The sequence below is a fragment of the Octodon degus genome, unplaced genomic scaffold (genome assembly GCF_000260255.1).
Source record: "Octodon degus isolate 3935 unplaced genomic scaffold, OctDeg1.0 scaffold00005, whole genome shotgun sequence".
NCBI classification, from domain to species: Eukaryota; Metazoa; Chordata; class Mammalia; order Rodentia; family Octodontidae; genus Octodon; species Octodon degus.
Window position 1 is genome coordinate 28621730 of NW_004524581.1, and position 15218 is coordinate 28636947.

A 15218-nucleotide genomic window follows, 5' to 3' on the forward strand; every position below is an offset into this window, starting at 1 on the left:
AACGTGGCCTGCGTATCTTTAGGGTTCTCTGCACCAGGGGGATTCGGTAGTCGTCAATCTGTGTCTGGCCTGGCCAGAGCCTGTACCCAAAGAAGGGTGAGATGGCCCCATTTGAGAATACTCAGAAATGGCGACAGGATAGTGAGGTGACCAGGGCTTTGATGGAGATAAGCACAGGCATTGCGGCCCAAAGGCCAGGGGAGGGAACAATGGGGGGGTGATGACGGAGAGCGCCCTGGCTGGAGGGACGGGGCTGTTTCCACCATGTAGGGTGGAGTGGGCAGGCAGGCAGGAACCCCCCGGGGGGGGGGGCGCTTTGGGCGTGTCCTGGGCGTGTCCTACCCGGACACGCCCCTCCCACCTCTGCCTCCAGTGTACCACACCTCAAGCAGCGGCCTTCTACCACGTGCCACTGCCCTGTGGTCCTGCCTTGGAGCCCGCTCACCACAGGCGGAAATACACTTCTCTTCCTCTACATGTGACTTAAGACAAAAAGTTTGGACCCAGGGGATGAATGGGGTGAGTTGCTGCACCCGCGGGAGAGGGCGATGAGATGGGAAGGGGAGGTGGGACTGCAGGCCTGGAAAGGCGCTGGCTGCGGGGGAGAAGGTGCGAATAGGAGACCTAAGGACCTGGGGGTCGTGAGGGGCACCCCCACTCCCAGGACCAGGGCAGCGCAGGCTGTGAAGACAGAGGAGCCAAGACCCACAGCTGGAGGAGGAGAAGAGTGGGCTGGATGGAAAGCGAAGCAGCTTAACCAGCGTTCTCGTGAAAAAAAAAAAAAAAACCATCTCAGGCTCCATCCAGCAACAGATTCGTGACTGAAATTTCTATGATGAGCTTCGCAGGCACAGGGCTGGCTGGGTGCGGATGTCTCAGAGTGATAACCAGCTCTGATTACTTGATTATTCAGAGGGAGACCCTGGCGCAAACTGAGCCGCGCAGGAGGGGCCCACACTGCAGCCTGGGCTGGGGGGTCCTTAAAGGTGCCTTGGGACCCTGCAGCCACGCCCAGGCCTCTGAGGAGCTCAGGAGGGCTGTGGTGAGAGGGGGTGTCCTCTCAACGCCCCGGACCCTTGCCTCAATGAGCTCCTCCTTGGACGTGAACTCGGACACCACCACGCTCTCGCCGTCCTCGAAGCGGGTGAGGCCCACGTGCAGCTTCCCCGTGGTGACCTTGTAGGCGTCCTCGGGCAGCGCGCTGTACAGGAACTGCCGCATCATGGGCACCATCCTGCAGGACGGTGAGAAGGGGCCCAGGAAGTGCTTCTTCACCTCGGCCAGGCCCACATTCAGCACGCGGAGGTACTCTTCTGCAGGGGGAGCAGAACGAGGCGGTGTCACCCCGACGCCAGGGGCCAGGAGAGGTCTAGGGTAACTTTGCCGTGCCACTGTGCACACAGCGGGGCTCGGGGAGGGACCTGCCGTCACGCACCTGAACAAAGCCAGCCCGGAAGGAGGAAATCGTGGGCTCCTAGGGTGGTCACAGCTAGACAATGGCAGAGTTGGACCCAGCGTCCTACACCCTGACCAGCAGTTGCTACATAACGGGAACGGTCCTACTGACAGCCAAAGGAACCATCGCTCACCCCAAAATAGCTTTCTCCAGCCTCCTGCCCCACTTGGGTGTCTGCTTCAAACTGTACATTCTTTGGGGGTCTTGCGTGAGATTTCTGTGAAAACATCGCTGGTGAATGCCTGTAATCCTAGCCCTAGGGGAGGCTGAGGCAGGGGGATGGCAAGCGCAAGACCAGACTGGGCGAGTCTCTCAAAATAAAAAATAAAAAATTAAGAAGGGCAAAAACCCTGGGTTCTGTCTCCAGTACTGAAACATACTGTTGAAAGACATTATCAAGGGACAACCCGGGAAACTTGTTCAGCGGCTAGGCGGCAGGGGAACTGCAGGAGGTGAACTATGCCCTGCTTTCACTGCGAGGACTGTCCTTCCGGCGTGGCGCAAGGTACAGGCTGCGGGGGAGGGGCCTGGTGCGCTGCGGCGAGATGCCCGCCCCTCCCCCACCCGCGTCCCCAGTCCTGCAGTGGGAGATGTGTGGGCTGTAAGCTCAACAAGAGGAGCGCTGTGCTACATTCTGAGGACCGTGCTGCAGGGAGCATTCGGTCACCATGCTGTCCCCTAAAGGTGTGCGAGCCCGGAACCCACATTACTCCTACAACACCTAAAGGGCCTCCTGCTGGTCGCTACTCTTTCCGGCCTTACGCAAACCTCCCAGGGGGAAAACACACAATGACTGCAGTTTAAAAGCAAATATATTTCTTGGTGCTGGGAATTACACTGTCAGCTTCATGCATGCTAACCAGGGCTCTAGGACTGAGTTCAGCCCCAGCCCTTAAGCAAATATTTGGTTGTAAAGCATCCTGTGTGGGCGAACTTTCTTAAGAAAGCTTGGGGTCTTGCAGTAGTAATAGCTACTTGGGAGGTGGTGCAGTTGTGAATTTTCTATTTCTGGAAGTAACCAAGCAGAGATTGGACAAGTTCCTTTGTTAGGAAGCTTATCAAAGGGATCCCTAGAGGGCCGGTGAGATAGCTCAGTGGATTATGTGCCTGCTTTGGCAAGCGCAGATACCAGGGCTCGATCTCCAGTTCCACAAACTTTGCAGGCAACTGAGTCCTGGCGTGGTGGCGCACGCCTGTAATCCCAGAGCTGGGGAGGGTGGGGGGCCTGGAAACGGGAGGATCACTATGAGTCCAAGCTGCATAGTGAGACCCTGTACCAAATATATAAATGATGGCGGGGGTGGGGGGAGGCTTGTGGATTAGCTCAATTTGTTTAAGTGCCTGCTTGGGCAAACCCGGTCAGCGCAGGGGACCGCAGTTCAATCCCCAGCTCCACAGACCCCACCAGACCCGCCCTTAAGGTAGCCTGAAGGAGCCCCCCACACACACAAAAAAAAATCTCCAAATGTATAAATGATTAAAAAGGGGGGCATTCTTATCAGGGAAGCAAGCACACAGTCTTCCCAATATGTCTTTTGATATTTATGTCTTTTGGTATATAAAAAGACATATAAAATATGCAGTGAATGTTTAATTTTTTTAAAAAAGCTATTATAGTGAATTACATTCTCCCCTCAAAAGACTCCTCGCGGTGAGCACACTTACCCCTTCCTTCTTGCCATTTGCGGAAGCAGTTCTGGAAGTCCGCTTTCGTGAGTGTCGTTAGGAGGTCTGATCAAAAATATTTTGCGGCTGACAAGTGCCATCTAATGGAAAGGCACGATGCCGTGTCCCCGGCCACTTTGTTCACCGGATCTGGCACCCGCGTGACTCTGGCTCCTCCCCAAGGTCAAAATGATGGTGAAAGAGACATGATTTGAATCGGTTTCAGGGCGCTGAGGCAGTCAGGACAGTCCAGCAGAAGACACAACGGAGGACTTTCAGAACTGCTTCAGGAAGTGGCAAGAACAGTGGGAGAAGGGACTGGGAGGATTTGGAGGAGATTAACAGTAACATGGCTTTACTGCAATACATTTTTAGAAAGTTAAATGTTCCTCATATGTTTCCGTCAGGCTCATATCGAAGACGCCTCCGTGTCGCCCCCTCTCTCCTATTCATAGAGTGGCCAAGGCACAGACAGGTTAAGCAAGTCATCCCAAAGCACACCCAGCCGTAAAGACAAACCAAACTGAGGAATGCTTTCGTCCTTTTGTTATGTGGTTCGTACGCAGACTATAACTCCCTGGCAATGGGCAAAATAAAATAACGGGGCGGAGGGGGGGGGACCGTGGTACAGAGGTGGAAACTAAGGCAGAGAAAAGCTCCCTGCCTCGCCTGAGGTCCCACAGCCGAGCAGTGGATTTTCTGACTCTAAACTCAGCCCTCGAGAAATTTCCCCAGATATCGGACCGAGCTGAGCCGAGGGATAAAGAGGCTGAGTGAGCCCGGTTGCCATGGTGACAGCCGCCTCCGCCCCCAGGCTGCGTTCAGGATCAGACCTGCATCCGGGTGGCAGGTACCCACCTGCGCAACAGCTCAGCTGCCACCCTCTTCAGGAGAGGGGCCCGGAGTAGGGGGGACCCTGTGGTTTAGGGAAGTCAGCTGTTCCCTGCGTGGGCCGTGCAGGCAGCCTCAGGTTATGAAACACTTGGGTCCTTGCATGCCGCGGTGCTGGGTCACTGAGATCTGACTCGTAAGACCAGTTGGGACAGAGAGAGGAACCTGAATGGGGACTCGATCTCTTTGGGGTTCCTAATGGGCGGGCAGCCTAAAGCCTCGCCAAGGTCAGTGACCTTTCTGGTGAGCGCGACTGAGTTTTGTGGGCACTGGACTATGGAAGGAAATTTGTCCTTGTCACACGAAGCACATATGCTCTTTGTAGATAAAATAGATTTTAGGCAGGCGCTTATGCCGTTGAGCTATCTCCCTGCCTATGAAATAGTTTTTAAAAGTAAAGACAAGTGAAAAGGAAAGCCGGGTCTTGGAATTCCTCCTTTCAGAGATTAACATTTGGTTTCACTTCTTAGACTACTATGTATTTTATTTTTATTCCTACAGGAACTTACATGGCACGCATTAATTGTACCTGCTTTTTGGCCTAGTTCAAGTTTTTCCTTGTCAAAAAAAATGTATATTCATAATGTAATTTTAGAAGAAGCATGAAAAGCTGTTGTGAGGTTATGTCATTAATGAGAAGATCCCCGGTAGGGTTTGTCTAAAGTAGCTTATGTCTTTTGTTTTTGCTGTTATTCGTTTGCTTGCTTGCTTTTCTCAATCTTGCCTATGATGTTCATTACTTTCTTTAGAATACTTTCCTCAGATTGCAAATGCTAGGTCAAAGATATTTAATACCGTGGGATGTCTCAGAATGTTCACTGGCATTGGCACTTTAGTCTTTTATTCATTTCCAGTCAACTCTGGGCTATCTGAGGAGGTGACGGGGGACAGGTCAGAAAAGCAGCCGAGATGATGGAAATAGTATTGAATTTCCACTGCGCTCCCACCTCAAAATGCTGCTACCTGGACATTACCAACACTCCGCGCAGGTCATGTTGCCAGCCAGGGTGGAGCAGTGGGCTGACTGGTGTCTCCTCATCTGTTCCCTAGTTTAAAATTCTTTCTTGTTGCTTACTGGAGCCATAAACCAAAGGATGCTTCTATATCTGTATCTCCTTGCCTATGTGGTGGCGGCGGCGGCAGTGGTGGCGGTGGCGGTGTGTGCGTGTCTGTTAGTCAGTCAGTCAGTCTGTCTGTCTGTCTTCAGTCTTTCTCTCCCTCCCTACTCTCTCCTTTCTGGCCCTCTTTGCCCACTTAGGGGAGAAATAAATCTCCATTCGTATAAAGGCGAGTGTTAGCATAGGGCTAACCAGGAGGAGGGACGCATTAGCCCGCTTCTTCATGTGCCTGTGTGCTTCACAGCACTGTCCGTCATTTAAAGACCTCCTGAGCTGCGGGCTGCCAGCCTCCCAGACTGAGGGTCCCACCTTGACCCCGTCTTCGGACAGGTGGCTTCTGATCAGGAAACTCAAGATTAGCTGATCTCGACCCAGCCACAGAAGAGATTCTCCGAGGCCAGGGCTTTGCCGTCCTCCTCACCTGCCCAGGACCCTGTCTCCATACCCTGGCCACACAAGTCCCTTCCCAAACCTTCCCTGTAGGCTGGGCACCCACCTAGCCACGCGCTCCCTCTGCTCACAGAGCCTCCGGGGACCTTAGTGAGGGTGCAGTGTTTGTTTGGAGTGTGAAGAAAGAAAAATAAAAGCCTAGAGGTAATGGAGACACCTGGGGCAGGGAGGGCCACTTGACTTAATTACCCAAGAGCTTGAAGGCAAGATTCCTGAGGTGGACAAAGGACCAGAGAGGAGAGAGGAGGGAGGGAGAGAGGGAGAGAGTGTGCTGGAGGATAGAGAGACACACAGACAGACACACACACACACACACACACACACACACACACACACACACACACTATTGATCTGTGGCTTCAGTGTCAGCTCCCCAGATTGTATTGTGCCAAGAACTTCAGTTGAAAAATAAGGAAATAAGATCTAGGACTAGGAGATTTGGAAAGATACCTGAGGCTGTATCCCCAAACCATTCAGGGACTTCCTTTCCTTTCCATTGCTTGGGAAGACATTGCCACATATTACGGGTCATGTTGTCACTGGTCAGTTAAGCAATTCTTTTACCTCCGTTTTGCCACCCGTGAAAATGGGAAGCCACATTGGCCAGGTTTCTAAAGAAGTCAAGCCATGGTGTTATGTTGAGCTGTAGGGGACTCAGGCCAACAATTTCTGACACTGCCAGTCAAGAGGAAGACCCAATACTATTATGGGCTACTGGCCTCTTTTAGAATATTTTGCTGAGTTAACACACCTATAATATTCAAATGATGGAACTAAACAAAAAAGGGGATACAGATGAATGTCCATTTTGTATCTGTGTATTCAAAATGGTTAGGATAGATATATAGTTACATTCTCTTAGTGAATAGAGGGATTTGTTCTAATAGTGTTTGTAAATAGGATATCATGTCTGTATCTTGTACAGCAAATAACCACTAGGAAGAATATGCAATGTGTTAATTATTGAAACTGTCATACCAATTTGATTTGAAACTGTCTCATTGCTATTTGTCTCTCAATAAAATTATGGGAAAAAAAAAACCTAGCAGCACACAGTAAGTGCTTGATTCTGGTCACTGCGATTCCTGTAACCACAGATGAGGCTTCTGATGTTTCTCTCAGCCTTCTCACATGAAGAGGAGTGATGATCCCTGGAGCGGGGTGGTGTGGAGAGGGGACACCTCGTTTCACAGTGCTGTGGGCATATTTGACAGCCTACCCGCTCCCTTGTCAACTCAGGGAGACCATGTAGGTTGGTATGAGGGGAAAGGACATTAGAAAAAATCACAGGAGGAGAAAATAGGGCCAATTTGTGTTTACCCTATTTATGTGTGTGGCGACTACCCCTCCGCAGGAGCAGGGCGTGTTCTGTCTTTTAATCTTTTCATCCCTAGCTCTCCGCGTCGTGCCTGGAACACGGACAGGCTCTTGATACACATGACTGTGTGCATGAGTCAGGAATAAATAAATGAATTCCAGAAATCAAAGAGGGACACTGAAGCCCAGAGTGAGAAGTAGCTAGTCCTGAAGGTTAAAAACAGAGACCGTCTCTTCTCACCTCCATATGACCTGCTAAGTGAAGAAAAAAAAAAAAAAAATCCTAGAAATACAGGCACTTGGAAGCTAATGACATAAGCGGCCAGCCAGGATCCCATTCCCAGGATGCCCGAATTAGGTCTGTGGCTGCAGGATAGGACTAGGTGGAGGATGAGGCTGCTGCGGGCTGAGGTCTCTGTAGACTGGTAGCCTAGCAACAGCCTCCAACTAGACCAATCACCGTGAGGCACCGTGCAGTCGGCCCCTCCTCTTAGCAACAAGCCTGGGTGGGTGGGGGGAGGGGCAGCTGGGTACAGCGGGCCCCTGGAAGCCTGGGTGAGGGGGGCCCCAGGAAAGCCCCGCTGGTCTCCAGGTTTCTGCACAGAGAACCTGAGAGTCTGCTGCTCCTACCTGGTCCCAAATTGCAGGCTGAATTCTTGGCTGTATTTCCCTGGGGCTAAATCTTGACTACCAGACTCCGCAATGATAATAACTATTATTGTCTTAACAACCCCGGTTGCCTGAGCAGGCTTTCCCACCTCTAATCTGTTTATCCTCAGGATGACAGCTAGCCCCTTGAGGGCCAGTGACCCTGGCTTTGTCACCATTTTATTTCTGTACTTTACACTGCAGGTGCACTGATGGAAAGCAGTTTGACCTGGACAGTCCACAGAGCCCTTAGGGGTGGCTGACATTTGGTCAGGGGGGCTTTGTTCAAAATAAATCTAAAATATAAACTTAGTAAATAAAACAACTAGACACATGGCTTTCTGGGTTCAAGAAGCCTGTTCAAGAAACAGGACCCCGTCCTGTCAAGCACCCCCACCACCACTCCCACCCCCAACTCCAAAAGGAAGACCCTCTCAGTGCCTCTCAGAAACTGCAAAATCAAAGAGCCTGAATGATTTCTCTCATTTTGCCGGTGGAAAATCCCACCTGGAACAAAGGTTAGGCTAAGAAATGTGGAACGACTGGACACAGGATGACAGACAACAGACACAGGGAGGATAGATGGATGCATGGACCTTGGATGGACAGCTGGATGGACGAGGATGAATGGATAGATGGACACAGGATGGATGGATGGACAGAAGATGAATGGACAGAGGGTGGACGTGCCAAGGTCACATGGTCCATGTTGACAGAAGCAGAATGGAAATATATGTAAAAACTCACATTTTTGTACTCTGTTTTGAACTTATTATAAGTTTTGGCCAAAAGCAAAATGACTCTGACCTATTGAGTACTTGCTTACAACAAAACAAAAGCCATACTCTTTCATGGGTAATAATCCTCCATGCAGACTTTTCACATGAGTTTATTCAAGAATGGAGTCTGAACACTCAGATTGTCTTAAAGCTTGTTGCCATGGGGACAGAAGTTCTCTTAGTTCATCACCTGGTCTTCTAGCCAGGTCCAGTAGTTTCTTCTCTGTCCCTCAGTGCGGAAAAGAAACCCATGTGCCTCTCCCTTAAAATCCAGGATGAGGGCCTGCGAGATAGCTCAGCAATCTAAGTGCCTGCCTGGCAAGTGCAGGGACCCGGGTTTGATCTCTGGCACCACATGCCATGCCAGCCCCACCCCAGGCGCACTGAGCTGGCCACTGGGACTAGGCAATGTGGTACACATCTGTAATCCCAGTGCTTACAGGAGAGGCTGCAAACAGGAGGATCACTATGAGTCTCACCTGCATAGTGAGACCCTGTACTAAATACATTAAAAAAAAAAAAAAAAAAAAAAATCCAGGAAGACTCTTGCACCAAGCATTTCACCGAAGGTCTTACTGATCACCCCAAGGAAAACAATCAGACAAGGAAGGCCTCTGGAAAGCTCTGTGGAAATGCATAATGCTCTTGGGGATATGACCCTCCTCTTCTCTGCTTCAGAAGGCCCCTCAGGATCCCACCCCTTCCAGCTTCTGCCTGCTCTTCTGAGAGGACAGGATGAATGAGGAGGTTCCCATCAAGGCACCCCTGTAGAGGAAGGCCCAGCTCCCCCTGCCCACTCACCCCCACCCCCACCATCAGCCATGACAATTAGGGCTCATTTCCTGACTGGAGTGATCCTCAGCCACTACCTGGGGACCTCTGTGCCTGCCACTGTGCCAGGCCCTGGGGCCTCACTGTCTCATTGAATCCTAACAATGATCCTTCAGGGGAGTTCCCATGGTCACCTCCTCTTTACAGATGAGGAAACTGGGGCTCAACCAGTAATTTGCCCAAGGCCACACAGCCAGCAAATAGCAGAGCTGGCTTCCAGGGGCCCCAAAGCCAGCTTCATTCCTGTCACCGCTGGCTGCCTCAGTTCCCACTGCGAGGGGATAAGTGGGACCAGAGGTTTCCATGGGCCTCTTGGGGATCTACTCTCCTCTGTTCAAATAGACACACACACACACACACACACACACACACACACACACACACCAGGCTCAGGTGGCTCTGGAGGACAGGAGGCCTTGGTTTGTTTTTGTTTTTGTTTTTTGTGGAACCGGGGATTGAACTCAGACCCTTGTCCTTGAACTCAGACCCAGGCAAGCGCTTATTCTACTGAGCTATCTCCCCAGCCCCAGGCAGCCTTGTTTTAGAGCAGAAATTGCATCTTTTTTCTTTGGGTGGGGGTGAGGGTGGGGCTTAACGGATATGGAACCCAGGCCCTTTGCACTAAACTGTATCCCCAACCCCTTTTTGAATTATTTTATTATTTTAAAATTTTGAGTCCAATCACCCAGACTGAACTCAAAATTCAATCCTCCTGCCTCAGCCTCCCAGAGTTCTGGGATTCTAGGTGTGTGCTGCCACACCCAGTAGGAAATCACCTCTTCATTCCTGGGCTCCCAGACCTGAGGCCCTTTCCTATCCATCAATCCTTTGTACAAAGTCCCGCCTTTCTCTCCCCACCCAGCCACTTTTGCTCTCTCGCCTTCTCTCTAGACCTCACCCCCGTCTCCTGCTTAAAATCTGCTTCCTGGGGAAAGCTTTCCCGGTTGCCTGGTCTCAGCTTCTGCACTGTCCAGACGACAGCTCTGGCAGTTAGTCTGCACCACTTTCTCGGCTGTCCCAGCTGTCTCTCTTGCCTCTGGCCGGCTGCATTCCGAGAGGAGGGGCACCCTTCTCCCTGTTACTGCCCTGCTCGCTGCTGCCCATTTTGGAGGAATCCAAGAATGATAAAGTAACCACGAACAGCTTCAAGAACGGGGACTGTTTCCATTCTGCCCCCGCACTTAATTTAGCCCTAACACATGTGGGAACCCTACAAGCACTTGCTAAATAAATGGTGGATGCGTGAAAAAAAGAAAAAAAGAAGAAATGAATGAATGAAGTGCAGGAGATCAAAGAGCAATCTCTACTCCACTGGGCTGACAGGAAACTTCCTGCAGGGCTCAGGAAAGCGGAATTCTTCAGGGACCTTGGCCTGGACCAGGGCTGATGCAGTAGTCACAGAGCTCCCTCAAGCCTGCTTCTGACCCTTGTCCCCACGTGGATGTGCAGGAGACCCTGTGCTTGGCTGCGAAGGAGGGGTTTCCTTATGCGATGGTAAGGGCAGCATGGGATCACCCTCAGGACCCAGGAGTCAGCAGGCAGCCAAAAAATCCTGTGAGTTTCTTTCTCATTTGTCTGCCCCCTGGGAAATGAAGTTTAACTCTCCTGAATTTGATCCCAAAATGAACAAAGAAAACTGAGCTATTTTAATACTCTCTGGGCATGCTGGTTTAAAAATGGATCCAACCAGACGCAGTGTGGGATCCTGGATGGGATTCTGGGACAGAGAAAAAAAATGTCAGTTAGTAGGAAAAACGGTGCGATTTCAACACGGTCTGCGCACGATTGATAGCAAAGCACCCAAGAACGCTCCAGGAAACTAGGAACGATTCAGAACTATTGGTCCCATCTTAGCAACGTTTCCAGAAATCTAATATTCATTTCAAAATCTAAAAAAAAAACCTTTATTACAAAATGCAAAATATCAGGCACAGAGCACCTGCCGTTGAGGGGCGGGGCTAACGAGCTCCAGCTTAGCTCCGCCCCTTGCGCTGGGACCCGCCCCTTCCGAGCATTACGCAGGCTTCCCACTGGATGGTCTACTGTGCGGAAGTACAAAGGATTGTTTGGGGGAAAGAAATCTTTATCCGTTTGGATAAAGGTGAAGCCAACACGGTACAAGGAAGTACAACCACTTGGGACATCATTTCTGTATCATGTTTTTTTTTTCTGTATCATTTTATAGCAAGTCCTTTTTATATTTGTCATGCCATTTGATGTCGTTGTCTTGACCAATAAGTAAATAACTGCCTGGCCTGGGAGTGTAGGGAGAAAGCCTTCATGTAGCTCAAGAAGTGACTTCTGAAATGGTAATGAGGAAAGATAGAGACTTTAGACGTTTAGAGAACGCCCCGTGTTGGCTCTGTTGGGAACACGATGTACTCTCTCTCTCTCTCTCTCTCTCTGAATCCCTGTGTCATCTGTAAAATGATTATAAACACAGTAGGTCCTTAATAAGGTGGTTAGGGAATTAAAATCAATGATGTATGTAAAATGCTTAGCACGGGACCTGGCACCTTCTAAGTGCCTGGTTTAAAGAACCAGGGATTAAACTCAGGCCCTTGTGCTTGCCAGGGAAGCGTTTATTCCACTGAGCCATCTCCCCAGCCCTGGTAAAAAAGCTATTGTTACAGGATGGTGGGCTGTGAACCTGCACGGAGCACCTTTTCACATAAATACCTGCCGCCTTGGGCAGATAAGTAACTCTGAGAATGGCTTTTTGTAAGGTATTTTTTGCTATTGACTTCTGAAATAAGTCAATTTTGATTTGTTTATGAGACAGGCTCTCATTGTGTAGCCCTGGCTGGCCTAGACCTCATGGTGATCTTCCTGCCTCAGCCTCCTGAGCGTAGGGGTCACAGGTGTGCACCACCACACTTAGCTTTGATGAAGCTTTTTGATTCTGGAAGTCTACCCAACAACCAGGGTTGAAATCCAAGTGACATGTGGACACCTGTACACACACACAAATACACACATGCACACGTGCACACACACATGCATGCATGCACACATGCACACCCACAAAAAGAATAAATGGATGATCTCATTCATATCTTTTTCTCTTTTTTTATGTATTTCAGTACAGGGTCTACAGGGTCTCAGTAGATCAGAGTTGTAGTGATCCTCCTGTTTTCCGCCTCCCAAGCACCAGGATTACAGGCGCATGCCACAACGCCCAGTCTCAATTGTCCGTCTCAGCGTGCCCAGGGGCAGGGCCAGCACAGCATGCAGGGGTCGACCCCCCATCACTACGCTGTGCCTAACCAGGCACTTTCGTCTGCTGAGCTATTTGACTGACCCCTCATTTATATCTTAAAGGATAACAGAGAAACTTCTAGCTCTGACAATATGGTGGGCTAAACTACAGGGCACCTCTCTAGCCTTTAGGACAACATCAACAGTAAAATGCCCAGTATAAAATGTAAAACAGGAGCCAGCAAGGTAGCTCAGTGATCTGAAGCATCTGCTTAGGCAAGCTTAGGCAAGTGCAGGGACCCCAGTTCAATCCCTGGCACCACATGCCGCACCAGCCCCACCCCCAGGGTGGGCTAAGCCCGCGGGGGGGGGGGGGGGAGTAAAACCAAACTGTGCCTTACTAGTTGGATGCACAAGAAGGAATGAGAAGGAGGTGCAGGCAGTGTGTACCATGAGCCAGAAACGCAGGACCTCGTGTCCGCCCCAGTGGAAGTCCCAACCCTGCATTGTATTTAGTCTTGAGCTTCAATCAACACAGTGCACAGAATAACTAATATACAAATTCACCCCACATTGGCATAACCTCCCTGTGCCCTTGGAGAAGGCTTCCCTGACCAGCCCTCCACAGAAAGCCCTGTCCCTGCCTCGCTCTCCCCCGCCCCAGGCTGCCCTCTTTTCTCCATTGAGCCCCTTGCTGACATTTTCTGCATGCTTAGCCCGCTGCAGTTTGATGCCACGCAGAAACCAGCTTCCAACTGTTTACAGCAGACTCCCCAGGGCCTGGAATGGATGGAGGAACGAAAAGTGACTGTCTCTCCTTCCTTCCTTCCTTTCCTTTCCTTTCTTTCTTTCTTCCTTTCTTTCCATCTTTGTCTCTGTGTCTCTGTCTGTCTTTCTCTCCCCCTCCCCCTCTCTCTTCTTTTGAGACACAGTCTTGCTCTGTAGTCCAGGCTGGCTTTGAACTCACGACATAGCCCAGGCTGGCCATGAATTCAGTGATCATCCTGCCTCAGCTCTCCGGGTGCTGGGACTCCAGGCCTGCAGCACTGTGCCTGGTTGAACTGTCTATCTCGTCACTGACCTAGCCAGCAGCCAGCCCTCGGCCTCTTTGCATCTTGGGCAGACTATGCTCAAATCAGGGTGCTATAGCTGGAATGCATCCCCATAAGATTCACACATGGGAGTGATAATCCCTCAGTGTGGGATCAGGAAGGTGGAGTGCTCGATAGCGGGTTCACGCCCTATGAGGGAACCTGTGGGCTGCTGCAGGAGCTCAGCCTCCTCTTCTCTTTGCTTTTCCGCTTTCCACCGTGAGCTAACGGGACGGGACAGGACAGCGAATGCTGAGACGTGGAGGAGAGGACCAATGGGGTGGGGAAGGTGGGACACATGTGCAGAGCAGGGACCCCCTGCACAGGACCCCCGAGGGCCACTCGAGGCAGGGATAGCGAGTAGGCTGCCCATGTCCTGCACAGCTGGCCTCCCAGAGTCCTTCCCCATCAGGAGATCGACTTGACCTGCTTGTGTAGAGTTGGGGTGTTGGCCCCAGGCAGGAGACAGTTCCCTCATCCTCTTCTATCACCAGTTATGGTCTGTAAGCAGCAGAGACTGCTGGTTGTCCTGGTATCCACTCTCTCCTCCTTCATTCATTTCTGCTTGTTGGTTTGCAGAACTGGGGATTGAACACAGGCCCTTCGCCCTTCGCTCCACCCCTGCCTCCTTTTACTTTTTAATTTAGACAGGGTCTTGTTAAGTCACTAAGTTATCCAGATTGGGGTCAAATTTGTGGTCCTCCTGCCCCAGCCTCCCAGAGTGCTGGGATTCTAGGTGTGTAACTTCTAAACCACATCTCAGCTGGCTCTGCCTTTGTTACCAAACCTCCAGTTTTTAGCCATGCAGCCTCCCAACATTAAATATGCATTTCCCAGCCTCCTTTGCAGTTAGGGGAGGCCGAAGAATGTGGGCTACCAGGATGTGTGTCACCTCTAAGTCCCACCCTGGTGGAAAGGGCTCACGTGGCTCCTTTTTTCTTCCTGACCAGCTGAACTGATGGCAATCGGGGTACTCTCTGGAGGAGGTGACATCTGAGGTAACTTGAGGATGGAGAGGTGGAGCCCGGGGTGAGGGGATGGCTTCCCTGGGAGAGGCGACTGCTTGGGTCATGGCACAGAGCTGTGACACCTCTCAAGACCACCCGCTGGGAAGGCCTATCGAGAGGTTCAGTGGCCTCTCATTTATCAGAGGTTACGTTCCAGACAACCCGAGATAGATGAAAACCAGAGAAGTGGCAATGTTGTATTTATTTCAGTATTTATATATGTTTTAAGGCATTATAAACCCTTCCCACACTCTTTTATTTTTATGCATTTAGTACAGGGTCTACAGGGTCTCACTCCACAGATCAGACTCATAGTGATTCTCCTTTTTTCAACCTCCCAAGTGCTGGGGTTACTAGGCGTGTGCCACCATGCCCAGTCTCAGTCACCGTCTCAGCGCACCCCAGGGGTGAGGCCGGCACAGCACACTGGGGATCAGAACTGGTCCCTGAGTCTGCCTAAGCAGGCGCTTTAACCCGCTGAGCTATTTGCCCCCCCCCCACTCATAAAACTTTCCCTCACTTTTAAAAGCACTTCTGATGTTCTTACCCATTTTCTAAACCCATAAGCCTATGTAATTTTAAGAACATATGGCTCAGACCCAGTCCTAGCCCAGGTCCAGTGAGTGTGTGGAGAGCTTCCTGCTACCCTGCGCCGGCAGGACCAGTCCCAGCCCAGGCACAGAGTGGGCCGGACCCTCTCCCAGCCCCTTGGGCCGCCCCCCACCACTCCGCAGTGCCTCCCCCACCCCGCCCGCCGAGTAGGATTT

The 15218-nt window shown here is 51.0% G+C and overlaps 1 protein-coding gene across 1 annotated transcript in view; it reads right to left on the reverse strand.

Moving 5' to 3' along the window:
• Positions 1 to 15218, reverse strand: part of Pnpla1 (patatin like phospholipase domain containing 1) — a 40395-nt gene that overhangs the window by 11037 nt on the left and 14140 nt on the right. The window contains exon 2 of the mRNA XM_023722204.1: positions 1081 to 1313. Coding sequence (XP_023577972.1) covers positions 1081 to 1313 — 233 coding nt within the window. The remainder of the gene's footprint in view (positions 1 to 1080; positions 1314 to 15218) is intronic.